Genomic DNA, 15,901 nt, shown 5'->3' with positions numbered 1-15,901 from the left:
TAAAATCTGAGAAGATGTGTTTTTCACAATTACTTTCTGTAGTACTCATAGTGCTGGCTTTGAGCAAAAGAGGCTGGCTTGTGAGATGACGAGCAGTTCCACGGACTTCATGGCATTTCAGATGCTTATCGGGACTGCAGATGGGCCTGGAACCGAAATAAGTGCAGATAGCTTGTGTAGGGATCAGCAGCATAAAAAATGTAGACTACACAGCACTTCTAATATTTGGTTTAGCATTTTCTTTGTGCTGGACAAAGGTGGCACCTAGGAATGTTGCTGCTTTTCATTAATTGTGTTCTGATGGTTTCAGTTTAGCTTGACAGCTGTGGTGCATCAGTGTTAGGTTTGATGAGTGATAATTGTCCTTGCATTCTGTCAGAAACCACCTGAGCTGTGTGCTGGTGCCATCAGGAGTTCCTTATTCTGAAACAGTTTTGCATTCACATTTTTTGTTTCCTGTTGTTCAGCTATTTCTTGCGAATGGAACACCTTCCCAAATGTAATATTTAGACATTATGGTCAACTTTAATTAAGGAAAAGGTTGCATTTCTCCTACCAAAACAGAACCAAAGCACCCAGATTTATTTTTGGTGGCTTCACTTTTATATTTCTTTCTGGAATTTCAAAATACTCCACTGAACAACTTTATGTGACACACTTGCAGTCCCAGGAGTGGCAGCTGCCGGCCAGAGTAGGCAATGACGCTGACAGCTGAAAGGGAAGGGCAAGCTGCGAGCTTCCTCCTTCATCAGGACATTTCTAGGAATCTTGGCTATTACTTCGACTTCTTCAGTAACTGTCCTTGCATGCTTATACCGCTGAATACACTCTTGAAGGTGGCATGGCTTTTTAAAACAAATGGGACGTATAGATACTACGCTGTCACGGCTTTCATTTGAACATGCAATTGGATTCCTTGAGGTAATTTATCCAGCCTTGTAAAACTACTGCTTACTTTTACCTGAAAGGTGTGCTCATTTTAATGTTCTCCCAAATTCTAAAATGATAAGTAGGGTTTCTGTTTTAGAAATAACCTCTGTTGTTACCTTATGCTATTTTTGTGTCACAAGATTTTTTTTTTTTTTAATGTGTGAAAGGTAAATTTGACATGTAATTTTGGGGATATAAAATAATAAATAATTAATATTTTCAAATTGACAGTGTCTCTTTAAATATTTTGTCTAACCAAGCACAGCCTTTTCTTTCTGCTTTCAGTGGCTTGTTTATAAAGAACTGAAATGTTTTATTTGGTTTGTTTTCAGGTATTTTCTACAAAAAAAAGAGAGGGAAAGTGTCTGAGAAATGAACCAAAATATTTTGTGTCATAAAAACAAAATCCTTCCCCCTAAAAAAACCTAGTTGTTCAAAACATTTAAATGGCCACCTAATAGGAAAATAAAAGAAAAAAATTTATTGAAATTATAACAGAGTGTGCTCCTAGATGTGGCACCTTTGCATTACTTTTTTTTTTTTTATTTCCCCTGGGAACTGGCTTTCTCTTTGGTAAGGATTGTGTAGGTTTGATCAATCATGAGTTTGAAAATGCTACATTTAATTTTTTTTTCCAAATCGATTTTCCTTTATTTTTCAGGGAACACAGTGGTATTCTAGATTAGATTTGTTTACAAACCCAGACCAGAAACAGCCTCAGCATTTCCTATTTGAAATAATCTGTAATTGACTAATTTGGAATGAGTCAGAAGTGGTCTGTCTCACTGCATGCCTTATTGAAGCATGAGTGAAGAGGTCTCTCGCAGTTGGGAAGCCCCCAGGCATGAGTGGATTTCCAGCTCTGGTTTCCATCTCGGCATTTTCATGGTATATTTTGCAATGGTAGGCTAAGGGAGCAGTTGCTGAGATTATAAATCTGTACTCTGAAATTCTTGAAGTTAATCTTTCTTATTTTTTGCATGGGTATGGGATGGGAGTGGCAGGCAGAGCAGGGGAGTCAGTTTTAGCCATATTTGAGTAAAATTGGTACCCAGTTTAACAGGAGAGAGAAATGCTGCACTCAAGTATTATTTTACTTAAAGTAATGATACAGTGTTTCCAGTTGTTTACCATTTGTCAAGAAGTATTCCTGCTTTGCTGTTTTCCCACTTGTTTTATTGTATGATGATGATGGGACAGCAGTCAGATCTCTCCCCACAGACCCTTTCTGTTCCTTACCTGTTTTGTGTACCGAACTGATGCAGAGACCTCACGGTGTGTGTTGCTCTGCTTTTTTGTCTTGATGCCTGCTTTTGACTGGTATAAAATGTTTTGGTTTTACAGTGGTGTGACGTAGGTAGAAGTACCTGATGCAGAGTGGGAATATAATCTAATTTTTCTTGAACAAAATGTCCACAAATACCACACAAGCAATGCCAACCTTCAGGAACCTCAGTTCCAGGAAGCAAACTACACTAAACTAATGATTATATAAGTGTTCACCAAAGGCCATGCAGAATTTTCAAGACTGTGTGTAACAGATGTGTGGTGACTGGCATGAAAGCTGATTATTTGACATGAATTTTGAGAGGTTTTCAGTGAATTAGAGTTTGGTTGCATGAACTGTGTCTGTTTTGATTGCTCTATTTAATGTCTGGCATGAATTCACATGCTTAGAGAGGAAGTTAGAAGTAACAAATTATGTCCCAATTAGAGATGCATAATTTCTAAAGGGAGAGAGAAAGTAAAAGGAAAACAGATGAGCACAGACCTATAAGTGCCTGATGGCTGTTAAATACCTGTTCCCTGTTCTTAACATGCATGATAACCCAGTATGGATAACTCTATTGTCTCGAGATGTGGAAATGGCTGAGTTGTGGTACCAGGAACAAACACTGTCACCTCCCGCAAGAAGAACAGGCAGACCCTAAATCCTCTGTCAGTCTGAGCTTTGGGGTTATCAGTGTTCTGATGATGGAATACCAGGGATTATGGAATACCAGGATTTTATTTTTAATTTGTAGGGTTGTGGGGGTTTTGTTTGTTCGTTTGTTTGTTTTTGTTTATTTTTTGTTTGCCTTTTTTTTTTTTTTTGGTGCTAGTAACTCCTGACATTGCACCTTGAAGCTTATTTGTTTCAGAAGCATGGTTTCTGTATACATTAGAATACATATTGTATAGCCAGTATATATGTTAGAATATATACTGTATACCCAGTTCAAATATTTGCATGTTGTTAGGCACATCCATGCCAGATATCGGGCTGGGATGAGAGTGCTGGTCAGGTCCTGAAGGGTGCCCTGCTCAGCCCTTTCTGTCTTACTGGGATGCCATCACCCACACATTTTGCTGTGACAGGGAGAGCTCTCATTTATAGAGGAAGAGGCTGGGTCCACTTACTTTCAGCATATCCTGGAAATTCCTCCTGTATTCCTTCCCTGTACACGAGTAGCAGGGCAGTGTGCATGGTTGTAGTAGGCAGGAAATTCGTCTGCGCTCAGAAGCCTAGCCAAGTTCTGTGCGTTGTTTTATGAACTCCTAGAATAGCTATGATAATCCAAAATAAGGAATAATGTATTTTCTCTATTTAAGCAATCTGTCTGCAAATGCAAATTGATGTTGGCAGATGCTCAGCAGAACACAAAACCCAGCACAGATGTTTTTTACCCCACCAGGGCCTTCTGGACATGCTGAGAGCCAAATCAAGCTGTGGATGGCATGGCACGGCATGCTGTCCTTGCAGCTACAGAACAAGGGCTCTGGGTAAGGAAGGAGCTCAGCATTTTGGAGGTCACTAATAGATGGAGAAGGGGGTCCTGCATGTGCTATGAAGGGTTCCAGAAAGCTCTAAAACTTCTCTAAGGGTAAAATTCTCACCTTCATCAAGCTGAAAGTGGACTGAAACCAAACTGATTGGAAGAGAGTCATATCTAACCCTCTAGAGATGAGGCTCTGAGGAAAAAAAAGGTATTAGAGAAGGAGGAAGGTAAAGATGGACATTCCGTATTTCCCTTAATTCTCTAGACTGTGGAGCAAGATTTGTTTCCAAAATGCAATATGAGTTTTTTAGGAAGCTCATTCACTTACCTTAATATCAAGAGCTGGAGAGCAATTACCTCAGCTAAGCCTAAATACCTGACTAGGTCATACTGTCAGGATGGCTTACTTGCCTTTTTAACTGTTTGTTATGTTTATTGTATTTAAAATCTATTAGTCATTTGCTCTTCCTTGAAGTTAGATATAGATGATAATGTTTCTTATGGGTTTTTTCCATTAAAGAATTATTTATATTATGCTTGACACTCCTTTCAAGAAAACACACCGCTTGTATAAAAGAAAACACAAAAGACTATAAAGCTAAAAGTAATTAACCACGAACATTGTATCAAGTAATAGCTTTTCTGAGATTATGTGAAGAGCTGAATTTTCATTTTGCCTTACAACAAAAGATAAGAAAGTTTGATATGTCTTCTTTTTCTACAAAAACAAGGACAGTGATGTGAGGTTTCTAGAAAGCCCTATGGTTATAATTTTATTTTAAAAGTGTTAAATTAACATTTTTTTTCTTATTGACTTGTCTGCTGATAGTTTCACTTGAGCTTTGAAGAAAAAAAGTGCATCTCATTCGTCTTCTGGGGTGTGGATCTTACTTCTTTTCCAAATGTGATACTAGTAGGGACTGAGAAAGCTGTATGTTTTTACTGCCCAAAATACAGTTTCTGATTGTAGATATAGGCTAAGTTACAATTTTAATAAATCAGCATTTGGTTTCCTTTTCTTCTACTTTGGGTTATATTTTATCTTTTTCACATTAGACTACAGGTGATATGCGTGCAGAGAACTAGAAGAATGTTTTCCTAAGTAAGAAATGATTGAGTGTTAGGTGGTGCCTTTTTGTTGTTGCCTGTAATCTCTCTTTGGTTCCTTCAAATAAATGAGTTTCATGGGAAACAACTAGCATGAAATCATCTCATTTAGTGAGATTGCGGTGCATATGCACTAGAGTTCCTTGCAGGGATTCTCATTACCTGCCTTGCATAACCTTTCATGCCTTGAATGTGCTTCACTCCTCGGCTGCTCTGTGGGAACAGCCCAGACCCAGGCAGAGCCTTGCCTGGGGCTGTGGGAGTTCGGACCCCAGCTCATTTGTTGGCATCATACTGCTGCATGTCCTGCATACATGTAGTTGCAGTTATAAGCACTAAGTACTTCTACTATCACAGGTTTTTGAAGCAGAGCACTAGAAAATGAGAAATTGTTCTATTTGTGACTGCTTCTCACTTAACATTTTGACTCTCAACCTGTGGCTGTGAGAAAAATGATTTCTTCTTTCTGTCTGTGAGCTAGTTATGTTAACCACAGCAGTATCCTTTCTGTTTATTGTCTAGGCTTCTTATCAACACATTTTAAAATGTAAAAACAATGTAGTAAATTTGACTAGGATCATGCTGCTCCTGTACTATACTACAAGAATATCACTATGATATAACCTCAACAGTAGTAGGTGTTCTTCAGTTGAAAAAGAATAAAAAGAACCTGACAATGTGCTCAAGGGGATTATTATGTCAAAAAAAATGATGTGGTGGAAAGTGAGGACTATCCCCCTCCAATAATTTCATTTAAGAGGAGCAACTCCTAGTGGACCAAGACAGGACCTTCTCCCTCAGTTTTTGGGTCAAAGTGAAAGGGAGGATAATTTTGCTGATCGCCAAGCTCCTCTTCCAGATGGTGCGTTTTTCTTGGAGCTCCATCTCTCTATCTGATTGACTAGAGGGCCTGAAGCAACTTCTGAAACACTCTTGAAAAATGTCAAGTGCTTTAAGGCTGTTTTTTACCTGTGAACCAAGCTTCACATTCTGGTCAGAGCTTATGAAAGTTGTAGCGCGGGATCTTATTAGACATCCCATAAAAAACGAAACTGCCTCAGTCAGTTCTTTATTTGTTGCAATCCTGATTTTCAGAAGAAATCATTACAAGGCAAGAGATCGTGTCCTTGCTGTCTTGTATTTTCAGTCATTTACAGAGCAGTAGTTTTTTACTTTTTTTTAACTTGTGGATGTATCTCTGGGAGGAAACACATGTTTCTCCTCATAGTCAAGTCCTGGAAGTTGCAGTTTAAATTTGATGAAGTGTTTTATTCCCCGAAATAAAAATAAATAAATAAAAAATTAGATTTGAATGCATTTGTTGATGAGGAAAGTCAGGAATCCTCCTAATTAAGACATTTCTTAGAAAGGTAAAATTTTTATCTGGGAGCATAAAACACTTCATCAGTTTTAAAGCCACATCTGCAAGGACTGGATCAAGAGCAGAAACAGGCATTTTTCTTCATTCTGGCTTGTCTGTGAGTTTAAGACTTTTAACAACAGTTTTAAAAAATATTTAAACCCAGTTAGAAACACTTGCAATATAATAGGGATAAGACTGCCCTCCCTCCCTCTGTTTTTAATCTGGTTCTCTTAATGGGATAAACTACAAGGTTGAATTGGTAACTGGATTATGGCCTCATAAAACAGCACGAGGTTACTATTATCCTTTAATTTTATATCTTTATTAGGGAGTAATGTTGGTCCTATTTAAATCACTGACTTCTCTAATGGTTTTTCTCCTCTTTTACAAATTTATAAAACTAAACCCTAAAGGATTTGGTCTAAGTGCAGTTGGCGTAACTGCCATTATAAGAATCATTGTGTTAGCAGTTGGTTATAATCAGCTGCTTTAACTGGGCTCAAAATGTAGCAGGATTTAGCTGTTGATAAGTAGAATATAGATAAAATATTAATTCTGAATTTTATTTAAAAAAGCTCCATTTCCAGTAAGAGTATTCAAATTTTGAGGCAGTGTGAAGATGAACAACAGAGCCCTAGAAACTGTTATAATACAGCATGTTCGTGCAAAGGATGTATTTAACACATTGTGTTTTTCTGCAAAGATTAAACAAGCTTGGTTTTGTTTTGCAATTCAGTAAAGTAAGTTCAAAAATTCAAGAACGTCAGTCTTTCTTAGAAGGTGGCTTATTTAATTATGCATTCCAGTGGATACATCCACCTGAATTTTGGGACACAACACATGTGTTCTGGATGAATCATAAGCAGTTCTTAATAGCAAAACTCCTGTTGGACTTACATAGTCAGAATGTATTTAAAATATTGATACACTTTATTTTTTAGGGAAAAATGTGACATTCGCGTATTGATTTCAGTGTGCTTTGATTAAGATCATGATCTATATAGAAAGAAACAAGAATATGAGTGTCTGTTATGGTATTGCTCTGTTGTTGAGTTGTTAAGTTTCACACAGAATGTGAGGGATGTCATCCTCAGTGACTGATAAAGAGAATGAGAAAACTTAATATTTAAATGCAAGCCAGGTACTGACTTGCACTCAGTAAACTTAGAAACGAGTAAAAAGTTTTGTTTCAAATTTTGTGTTTTACTACTGAGTGCCTGACTGTTTCTTTCCACAGACAATCTTACTAACGCAATAACATGCACACACTTCAAACTCTTAATTAAGTTAAAGCAGATTTTGTGTTCAAGTTGTTCATGGAATTTTTTAGGATCGGTTGTGAAAATTCATCTTTGTGTTCAGAATTGCCTTCTTTGGCAGGGGCTGCCTCAGGAGATGCTGTGTAGAGCTGCTTTCTCTCAAAATACCTATTGCTCTTGGTAGGCTCCTCTCTGAAATTTGCCTGTAGCCTTTCTATTCCCCTTTTGTCTCAATTGGATAAAGTTTGCAGAAGATTTTTGCAAACTCAAGGGGGTGGGCTCCACATTGACTGAAAAACCATGGGAGGTGGAAACTGTATTGGTGAAAGCATCATGGGTGAAGATGTTGATGCCTGGGATCTCTCTGAAACCGAGGGGAGACTTGAAGCCATTTTGAAAAATAGGAATTATTTTTAGCTTTCTGAGAAGGTAAAATACATGCAACATGATTTGCTTGCAATTGGTCTTCTCCTTATGTAACATCATGGCAAAAATTAATGAAATGCGAATGAAAATGTTTTTGAATCTCAAAGAAGAGAGAAAGAGAACAGGAGGGTGTAAGAGGTGGTGGCAGGAAAGAGTGGAAATAAAGGTGAGAGTGGAAAGAAAGTAGACCGGGGCTGCAAAGGTGCATGTGTGTGTGTGTTCTAGGAAATACCTAATATGAAACACAAGGAAATTCTAAGTTTTGTGGAGTAAACAGAGGTATGGCAAGAGACACTTGAGACTAAGAGAAGAGGTATCTATAGGGCAGCATAAGGTGGTGTGTGGGGATACATGAGTGCAAGGGCTTGTAGCTCCGGTTCCTTTCAAATGTTTTGCAAGTACCAACAGATCTATATATTGTTTAATCTCAGGTAAGTAACGTTTATGTTTATGCAGGTTGAAGGTAGCATAAGGTGTAAGTGCGTGCTGGTCAAAATTTAAAACAAAGATCCATGATATGTTTATATTATTTGGCATACTCCCAGGTAATGCGTTCCTGAGATGCCTTGTTGATAAACAAATCCAAGTTTTTGGGTTCCTTAATTTATGTGCTTACATGCTGTTATATATTTTGTTTTCTTTTAAATGTAACGCTAGCTTTGATTAATAATGTTGTGATCACTGTATATATGAAATATCCCTGGCACTAAATTATGCAAAGTGGTTCTTTTCTGAGAATAGAGATTGCAACATAATTGTGTGGCTTTATAGTTAAGTTTACCGTAATCATTTGTATGCATAACTCTTAGAAAATAGGATTGTCCTACTGAAGGTCTCAATATTTGATGAGAGTGACTCACCCTATGAGAGAAGGTATAGACACAGCAGATAATTAGGGTAATGTCTGTCATTTAACACTTTGTAGGGAGCTGCTTGTTATAACCACTTTGTGTATTTTATTTAATCCTAAAGGAATTTAATGGACCTTAGAGAGGGGACTTCTTGCTGATAATTGCATAATAACCTTTTTCTGCCAGACACTTAATGACTAAGGGGTTATCATTAAGTGTGTATTAAGCAGTTTTGTTCAGTGTTCCATAATTCTCTTTCTAATATGTTCTCCCAAGGGCTATCTTTTATTGTCTACTTAAACAAACAACTGCCTGTATGAAACATACTAGCTATTTTATTAGTTTGTTTTCATAACTGTTTTTTCTTGCAGGAGTGGAAGAACTCCTACTTAAGTGTGTTCCTGTTTCTGTTAGTGTATCTTAGATGAAAGAAATGAAATAATGAAATAATACTGGAGGGGTTGAAATATTTTATATGGAACTAGGCTTCAGAGAGGTCAATGGGAACTTTACTGTAGATTTTAGTGAAACCACAGCCTCAGGGCATTTGTTTATTGCAGATTTGCCTGAAAGGTGTGGCCAACAGACTAATGTTATTTTTTTATCTTCTTTTTAATTTAGGTTACTGAGCTGTAGATTGAAGGGAAGATAATTTTGCTTGTGGAGGAAACGAAAGGTGAACAACCTCCATGGAAGACTCTCAGGATCTAAGTGAACAGTCAGTAAGTACAAGTGTTGCTAAACTGAATGGAATAAATTGACCTCTGTTCAAGGTGTGTCTGAAGGGATTTTACTTTGGATTTGAGAATTATAGTAAGATCTGGGAAAAGCTTCTGAGCTTTTAGATTCAAACTTTTTCTTAGTTCATACATGAAATGAGTGCGTTTAATGTACTTTTTTTAACCGGTTGAAGGTAAAACTTCACAGTTACATAGGATTTTACAGAACTAGAACCGTTGGAGGCCTGATGGATATAATTAAGGTACACTGGAAGAATAAAATGTTAAAACCTTGCACAGTGGTTTGCCTTGTTCAAATAATTATATCAAAATGTGCATCTATAGTGGTCTGTCAGTTTTGCCAAAGCAAGAGTTACCAAAACCATGAACAAGAAATGTCAGATGGTCAGACTGTGGCAGATGATGTACATGAATTGTTTCAGGACTCTCCTGGATTTCAAGGGCCTGTGAGATCTGGCAGTGTATCTTCCTGTCCTATGTCAGAGGGATATTTCCCTGGTCTCATCAGTGAAGTAACTCGGAAAAGCAGGGTGGACATTTCTTCTCCTTTTTCCTTTCTAATTTTTCCTTTCCTTTAAGGACGTGGTCTCTAGACTTCCTTACCATCAGGCTGCAGTTCTGAGGAGGCAGCATGCTCTGATGAAATTTAATGTCAGCTGGACTTGCCATCCAGAGTATTGGCTTTGCTTTAAGATCTTGGTTTCCACTGGTCACAGCACTGGCAGATTTTGGAAGCACTGTGATCCCCATGCGTCTCAGCTTGGGCTCAGTGCACTAAAGGTCAATAAAGGGACTCCATATTTCTATTTCTGACATGGTGAAAGAGGTTATCCATGTAATAAACTAGTTTTAATATATTTTTTTAAAGCAGAGACTTTTATAAGTAACACAAGTGCAAGGAACTGGGAAGAACTTGCATGTATTTTTAAAATCTCAGTAATTTTGTTTAATAAGGTGTACTTTGCTCCTGGCTGGATAGCTCCTGTCTGAGACTTTATCTTGGACTACAGTTTTATTGCTGATTTAATATGGCACAGAACTGGAAAGTCTTAACAGCGTCTTAAGTCACCATGGTGGCACTGCTTTGGGCAGCTGCATGTATTTAGGTATTTAAACTGTTCCCAAGCAAAACTTCAGAGCATGTAAAAGCTACATGGCTTCATGTTTTAATAAAGTTTTATAAAGGTCAAAAAAGATTAAGCAGAAGTTATTCTCTCATAGTCTGGGAAACAATTATTCTTTGCAGTATACATAGTACAGTTACTAGTAGGATATAGATGAGCCAGTTGAGCTTAGTACAAAAATACGTTTTCATAGTAATTAAAATGTTTTTGCACCACTGGATGCTTGATAAATGCATACTTTAGTAGCCACTTTACTACCTTATTGTAGTCTAATTTCTTTAGTATTTTTCATAGTTACTACATAGCTTTGTGCTAATATGTGAGAACGGTCTTGCAGATGACAAATCAAGGTGAAATCTCTGCTAAGTTATATATGGTGATAGGATAACTATTGTTAGTGTCACAGAAAACTGTGATTCAAGATGAGTTTATTCTTCTTGATCTTCGCTGAACAGTGTCAGAACTTCAACCTAATGGGTGGGAAGACTCCACTTTCATCAGTCCCTGCATCCAGGTGTGTACCCACCCTAAGATCTCACCTAGGTGTTGGGCACGGTCCTGGGAAAAGGAATTGTGATATGAGGCCCATCTGCTTCGAGCAAATACTGAACCTTAATTTCTTTAAAAGGTGCAGGGCAGGTCTGTGGGTTAGAGATCCCAGCTAGAATGGGATGTTCACTAGCCGAGGCTTTGGTGGTTTAAGCTCCAGGAAAGTATCAGATGTATATCCTATATCCTTTCTGCTTGTACTGCCTTGATGTTTTGTGGTTAATATGTTTTGTACTGATTAGGTCTAGGCAGTTTCTGCTCATCATGCAGGATTCCTTGTTCTTGACATGTTCAAGGAGCCTAGGTACTTCATTCTGGCTTCAGGATTCCTCTTTGGGAGATAGGTGCATAAGATTTAGATAATGAAATTCAAGGACCCTATGGATCCAGCCGCTGCTCTAAGTGTATTACGTTGTGTGAATAAGCATGAATGCAAGACCTGTGCTCAAACTTGTGCTGGCACCTTGCCCCAAATGTTCTAGTCCTTGGTTATTTGAAAGACTGCCTGTCGCTGCAACTGAGATGGGTTAGAAGGTACTTGTTGTTGGATGGTATGTTTGATAGACAGACGAGTTTTCTGAATAGAGGTATTCCTTTATTTAATTGATTTCCATGGACAGTCTGTTAAAAGCCTTTCATTCCTGGGAAAAAAGGCCAGGCATATTTACTTGGGTTAGTTAACAAAGTTAATTTTCAAGTTTTATTTAAAGAAAAGCAATTATGCTAATTTTTGCAAGTAGGTCATCCTCCTGGAGTATGATGGACTGTAGTGTAGCTTTTATTAAGACAGTCTTCTCCATAATCCTGAGATCCCTACTATTGTTCTAACTTGAGTTTTTATTGTTTAGTGTGTCTTCTTTTCCAATATACTAATCAGAAACTTTTGTTTCGGTGATTCCTGTCCTTAAACTATATCACAGTTAGGTGAAGCTCATATGGTCACAGTTACGAGCAGTTCCACAGCATCCCTGTTGTTATATAAGAAATAAACTCTTCCTCTTTTGTCTCCAAGCAGTGACTGCATGACCACATGCTGCTTCAGAAATCTAAGTGCATCTCTGTTCTCTGAGCCTCTAAAGAATTGCATTTGACTGAGTTGAGCAACTGCTGTGTTTTCTGAGACGCAGCTTGATTAGATATAATATATACACCTTTTATTGCATTATGTTGCTAGTTTGTTTATTTTCCCTGGTTTTATTTGTGGTAAATTCCTTGCCTCCACTAGATTAAATCCTTATGCACCAGCTGGCCAGCAGTCAGTCTCTTTACCTGCTTGTTGTACCATAGAGCCTTTCCTTTGCTTCTCACTCCCTGTTCCATGTTGCAGAGGTGGGGGAATCTAGTCTTAATCTAGATTGTACAGTGATCCAAGGAGTCTGAATCAGAGTGGAGTTTATTATACTTTGATTTCCCTGTCTTTGCACACAACTGCATAGGTAAATAACTGTATTTTGAAGTTCAGTGGGAAAATTATTCAAGTTACTGCCTGACACAGAGGAGAGCCAGGATCCATCAGGTGCAGCTGAGATCCAGGAGTTCCTGCAGCTGCATGGAGCGGGCTGGGCTGGGGCTCATCAGTGGAGCTGTTTCCTCTGGGGTGGGGGAGTTGTGTCCTAAAGAGCTCACCACTCTCTCTTTCTTTCCCAGTTCAGATTCAGAATATGTTCGTACATCGTGCATAGCAAGGAAATTTATGAGTATTCTGAAAGAAACAGAAGAAAAAAGTAGCACGTGTACTTCACAGACGTAAGAAAATAACCAGGCAGTCCTTTTTATTTTCTGGTGTGATATCTGTCAACATGTGCAGGCTGCTACTTGTCAAGTAAAAAAATACTTAAAGCCACGTAGATTGGTTTTACGTGGACAGCTGTAGCTAGGTAAAAATGTAGTTTTGATAACCGTAATTGCCATAGACTTTATACACACTGAATAAAAAAAGTAGAAGATATAATGATATAATGAAACACATTAGGTTTCATGTTACTGCCATAGTTCAAAATGAATATGCTGATTCTTACTAAATCTTAACTAGAAATAACTTTTTCAAAAGCTGCATGTTAAAAATTCTATTTCGTTCTGAAATGGAAGAGAAGGATACTTTAGAGATCTTGTATTTATGAATAATGTAACAATCGAGAGATAAAATTTTTTTAAGACTGGTTTTGGAGATGGTTAATAAAATGATATATATTTAGCACCTGAAGAGTCCTCTATTGTGCCTTGGTGTAGCAAACAAACATAAGGTTTTGAGAACTACAGAAGTTTTACAGTCTTTATTTTATCTTCTTTTATTCATTATTTGCTGTTCAAACTGTATTAGTAGAAGAAAAATAATTTGGCTGCTAACATGCTAGTTTAGGATTTCAAAGGGCCTTATTAGAAAGTGGTGTAATTTCATCCCCTGGCGCTTTTATATAACAGCGTGCATATTTAGATTACTTCATTTTAACCTAGAATCAAACAATAGATTGCAGTACTGTAGGACAGGACACTAGCAGATGTGAGGCTAAACCTGAACGAACAGGTTTTCATTTTTGTGACATTTGGACAATCATCCCCATTGTCCCCTGGGTAAGTTATTCGTTTTTTATCAGATTATACATGCTGTCATATCTGTTACTTGCATTTATGCCCTACTTGCAGCTGGACAATCCCTGGCAACCTTTTTGGACAGTGTTGTTTCCCCGTTTTTGTCTTGTTTTAATATGTGAAGGTGTCAGATGTGATCCCATAGCAGATCAGTTTTCAGCTGTAGCTGCTTCTCTGTTGCATTTTGTCTTCCCCCCTCCAGGGCAGGCAGGCTGCTTGTGCCCTGGGAACTTTGGCTGAAGCTCATTGCAGCGAAATGAAAAATAGTTTAAAATCTTTTACTGAGTTTTATGTATCAGTCCTATTTTAGAAGACTTCTGTCTCGCAGCATAGCAAGTTGTGGTTCTTATCTCCATGATATCAATATTTGTAGGACTTGGAATATTACGGGCAATTCATCTTGTCAAATTAGCGATGTTGGTTGAAAGAGATCTCTGGAAGTTATCTAGGCTAGCTTCTGGTCATGAAATGCTGTCTGTATGCACAAATATTTCACTGTTACAGAAGCCATGAACTATATTTAATATCAGTAAACCATTACCTTCTGAAGAAATTATGGCTTTAGCAAGCAAAATCTAGTTGCCTTAATAAGTGATTATTTGTATTTAACTAAAAATAATTATTGAAGAAAAATGCTGTAACTTGAAGTCAGTTGAAGTAAAAGATCAGCATGTCTTTTCCAAGGTGTATTTCTGTTCTACACAGAGGGCTCTTGGGTTCCTGAAGCATGGAATTCTCTGTTGATAGTGATGTTATACCTCTGATGCTATAGAGATATAAGATCTGACTTCTATTATATTATGACAGAGAATACCACTGGAAAAAAAAAAAAGGTATAAAACCTTATTTTCAAGGCCTGATACTATAACTGAGCCAATTTAGACCTACTTTGGAGCTTCAACAAGGGCTTATTCAACTAAGAAAAGGTTTATATACGTGCATGTATACACAAAATTTTGAAGATATGAGCCAGTCTAATAAAAGGTATTGCCTCTCCCTATAAATGGTGCTTCTTTATATTAAATCATCAGATTCTGACAGGCACACTTCAACCTCTACAGTTGAATTTTGCTTGTAAGGTACGATACTTGTTCCAGCATTTGAAATGCCCAGTTTATAAATTCTATACTTTTAAATTAATTTAAGATTGTATTTTAACTTATGAAAATATAATAATTTCGTTAGGATAGTGGTTGTACGTCAGCTTAAGCTTCTGATTTTCGCAGTGTCTAGGTGATGTTAATATGTCCAGAAATACCACTTTCTTCAGTAAAAAGGGGTCAGAGTTTTGTGACAAGTATGAATTACACTGAACATATATTTAGTTTATTCTCATCTAGTTATTGTAAAAGGTCCAGGTGCAGTGGTGTGCTTAAGAATGTGTGAGACTTAAGGGATGTGATTAAGCCCACTGAAATCAATGGCATTTCTCATGTGCTTTAAGTTAGGCATGTGCTTAAATACTTTTCTGGAAAAGACTTGCAAATACTGTACAAAATAAAAGCAATAAATTCAGAAATATTTTATTAGCAAATACTTCTGAATGATTTGTGGCTATGGCTAATATTTGTTCAGCATCACATAACAGTCATGGTTTCTTTCTTCTCCCTGTGGTAACTTTTCTCTGAGTGTCTGAGTATCTGAGTCAACCACTCAGATACTGAGTGGTTGACTTGCAAGTCAACTCCTATTAAAAAACAGAAGAATGACAGGGAGAACTGTTACATTCTTAAATAAAAAAATGACACTAAATGAAGAATCTCTTTTCGTATTTTATAAAGTCTGTCTTAAACACATTGAGCACATGCAGACCCATTAAACCACAGTCATGTCCGTGTGCTCTTTTGTATTAACTTCAATCTTCAGCAGCTTAGAGGAGAAAACATTAAGAGTCTTGAAATGTTATGGCTAGAGTGAATGGAAATAGTTTTGTCTTAATATAACTTAAGGCAGAACTTGTCCCAGAGGATCCCGTTGAAGAAACAAATAAAACTTGCATTGCTTATTTTATGATTTATTAATTTTTAAAATAATTTAATATTGGTTCATCCTCTGCTCCTAAAAGCAACACCTGATGACAGATGAGAATACTGTTTCTGTAGTGTGTTTTGCAGCATCCCAGCACTTGGGCTTCAGCAGTGATCGTGCTTTGGTCCAAGAGGTCAAATAACCCAAATGGGAAGCAGCATTGCAGCTGAGAGACA

The 15,901-nt window shown here is 37.4% G+C and overlaps 1 protein-coding gene across 17 annotated transcripts in view; it reads left to right on the top strand.

Moving 5' to 3' along the window:
* The window catches only part of EYA4 (EYA transcriptional coactivator and phosphatase 4), a 153,781-nt gene that overhangs the window by 9,710 nt on the left and 128,170 nt on the right, over positions 1-15,901 (top strand). For all 17 annotated transcript variants that reach the window (XM_071806539.1, XM_071806536.1, XM_071806532.1 and 14 more), the window contains one exon: positions 9,317-9,417. In XM_071806539.1, coding sequence (XP_071662640.1) covers positions 9,385-9,417 — 33 coding nt within the window. In that variant the 5' untranslated portion in view covers positions 9,317-9,384. The remainder of the gene's footprint in view (positions 1-9,316; positions 9,418-15,901) is intronic.

This window comes from Patagioenas fasciata, chromosome 3, assembly GCF_037038585.1.
Source record: "Patagioenas fasciata isolate bPatFas1 chromosome 3, bPatFas1.hap1, whole genome shotgun sequence".
NCBI classification, from domain to species: domain Eukaryota; kingdom Metazoa; phylum Chordata; class Aves; order Columbiformes; family Columbidae; genus Patagioenas; species Patagioenas fasciata.
The sequence above is the reverse complement of the archived record's forward strand: the minus strand, read 5'-3'. Positions and strand labels throughout refer to the sequence as shown.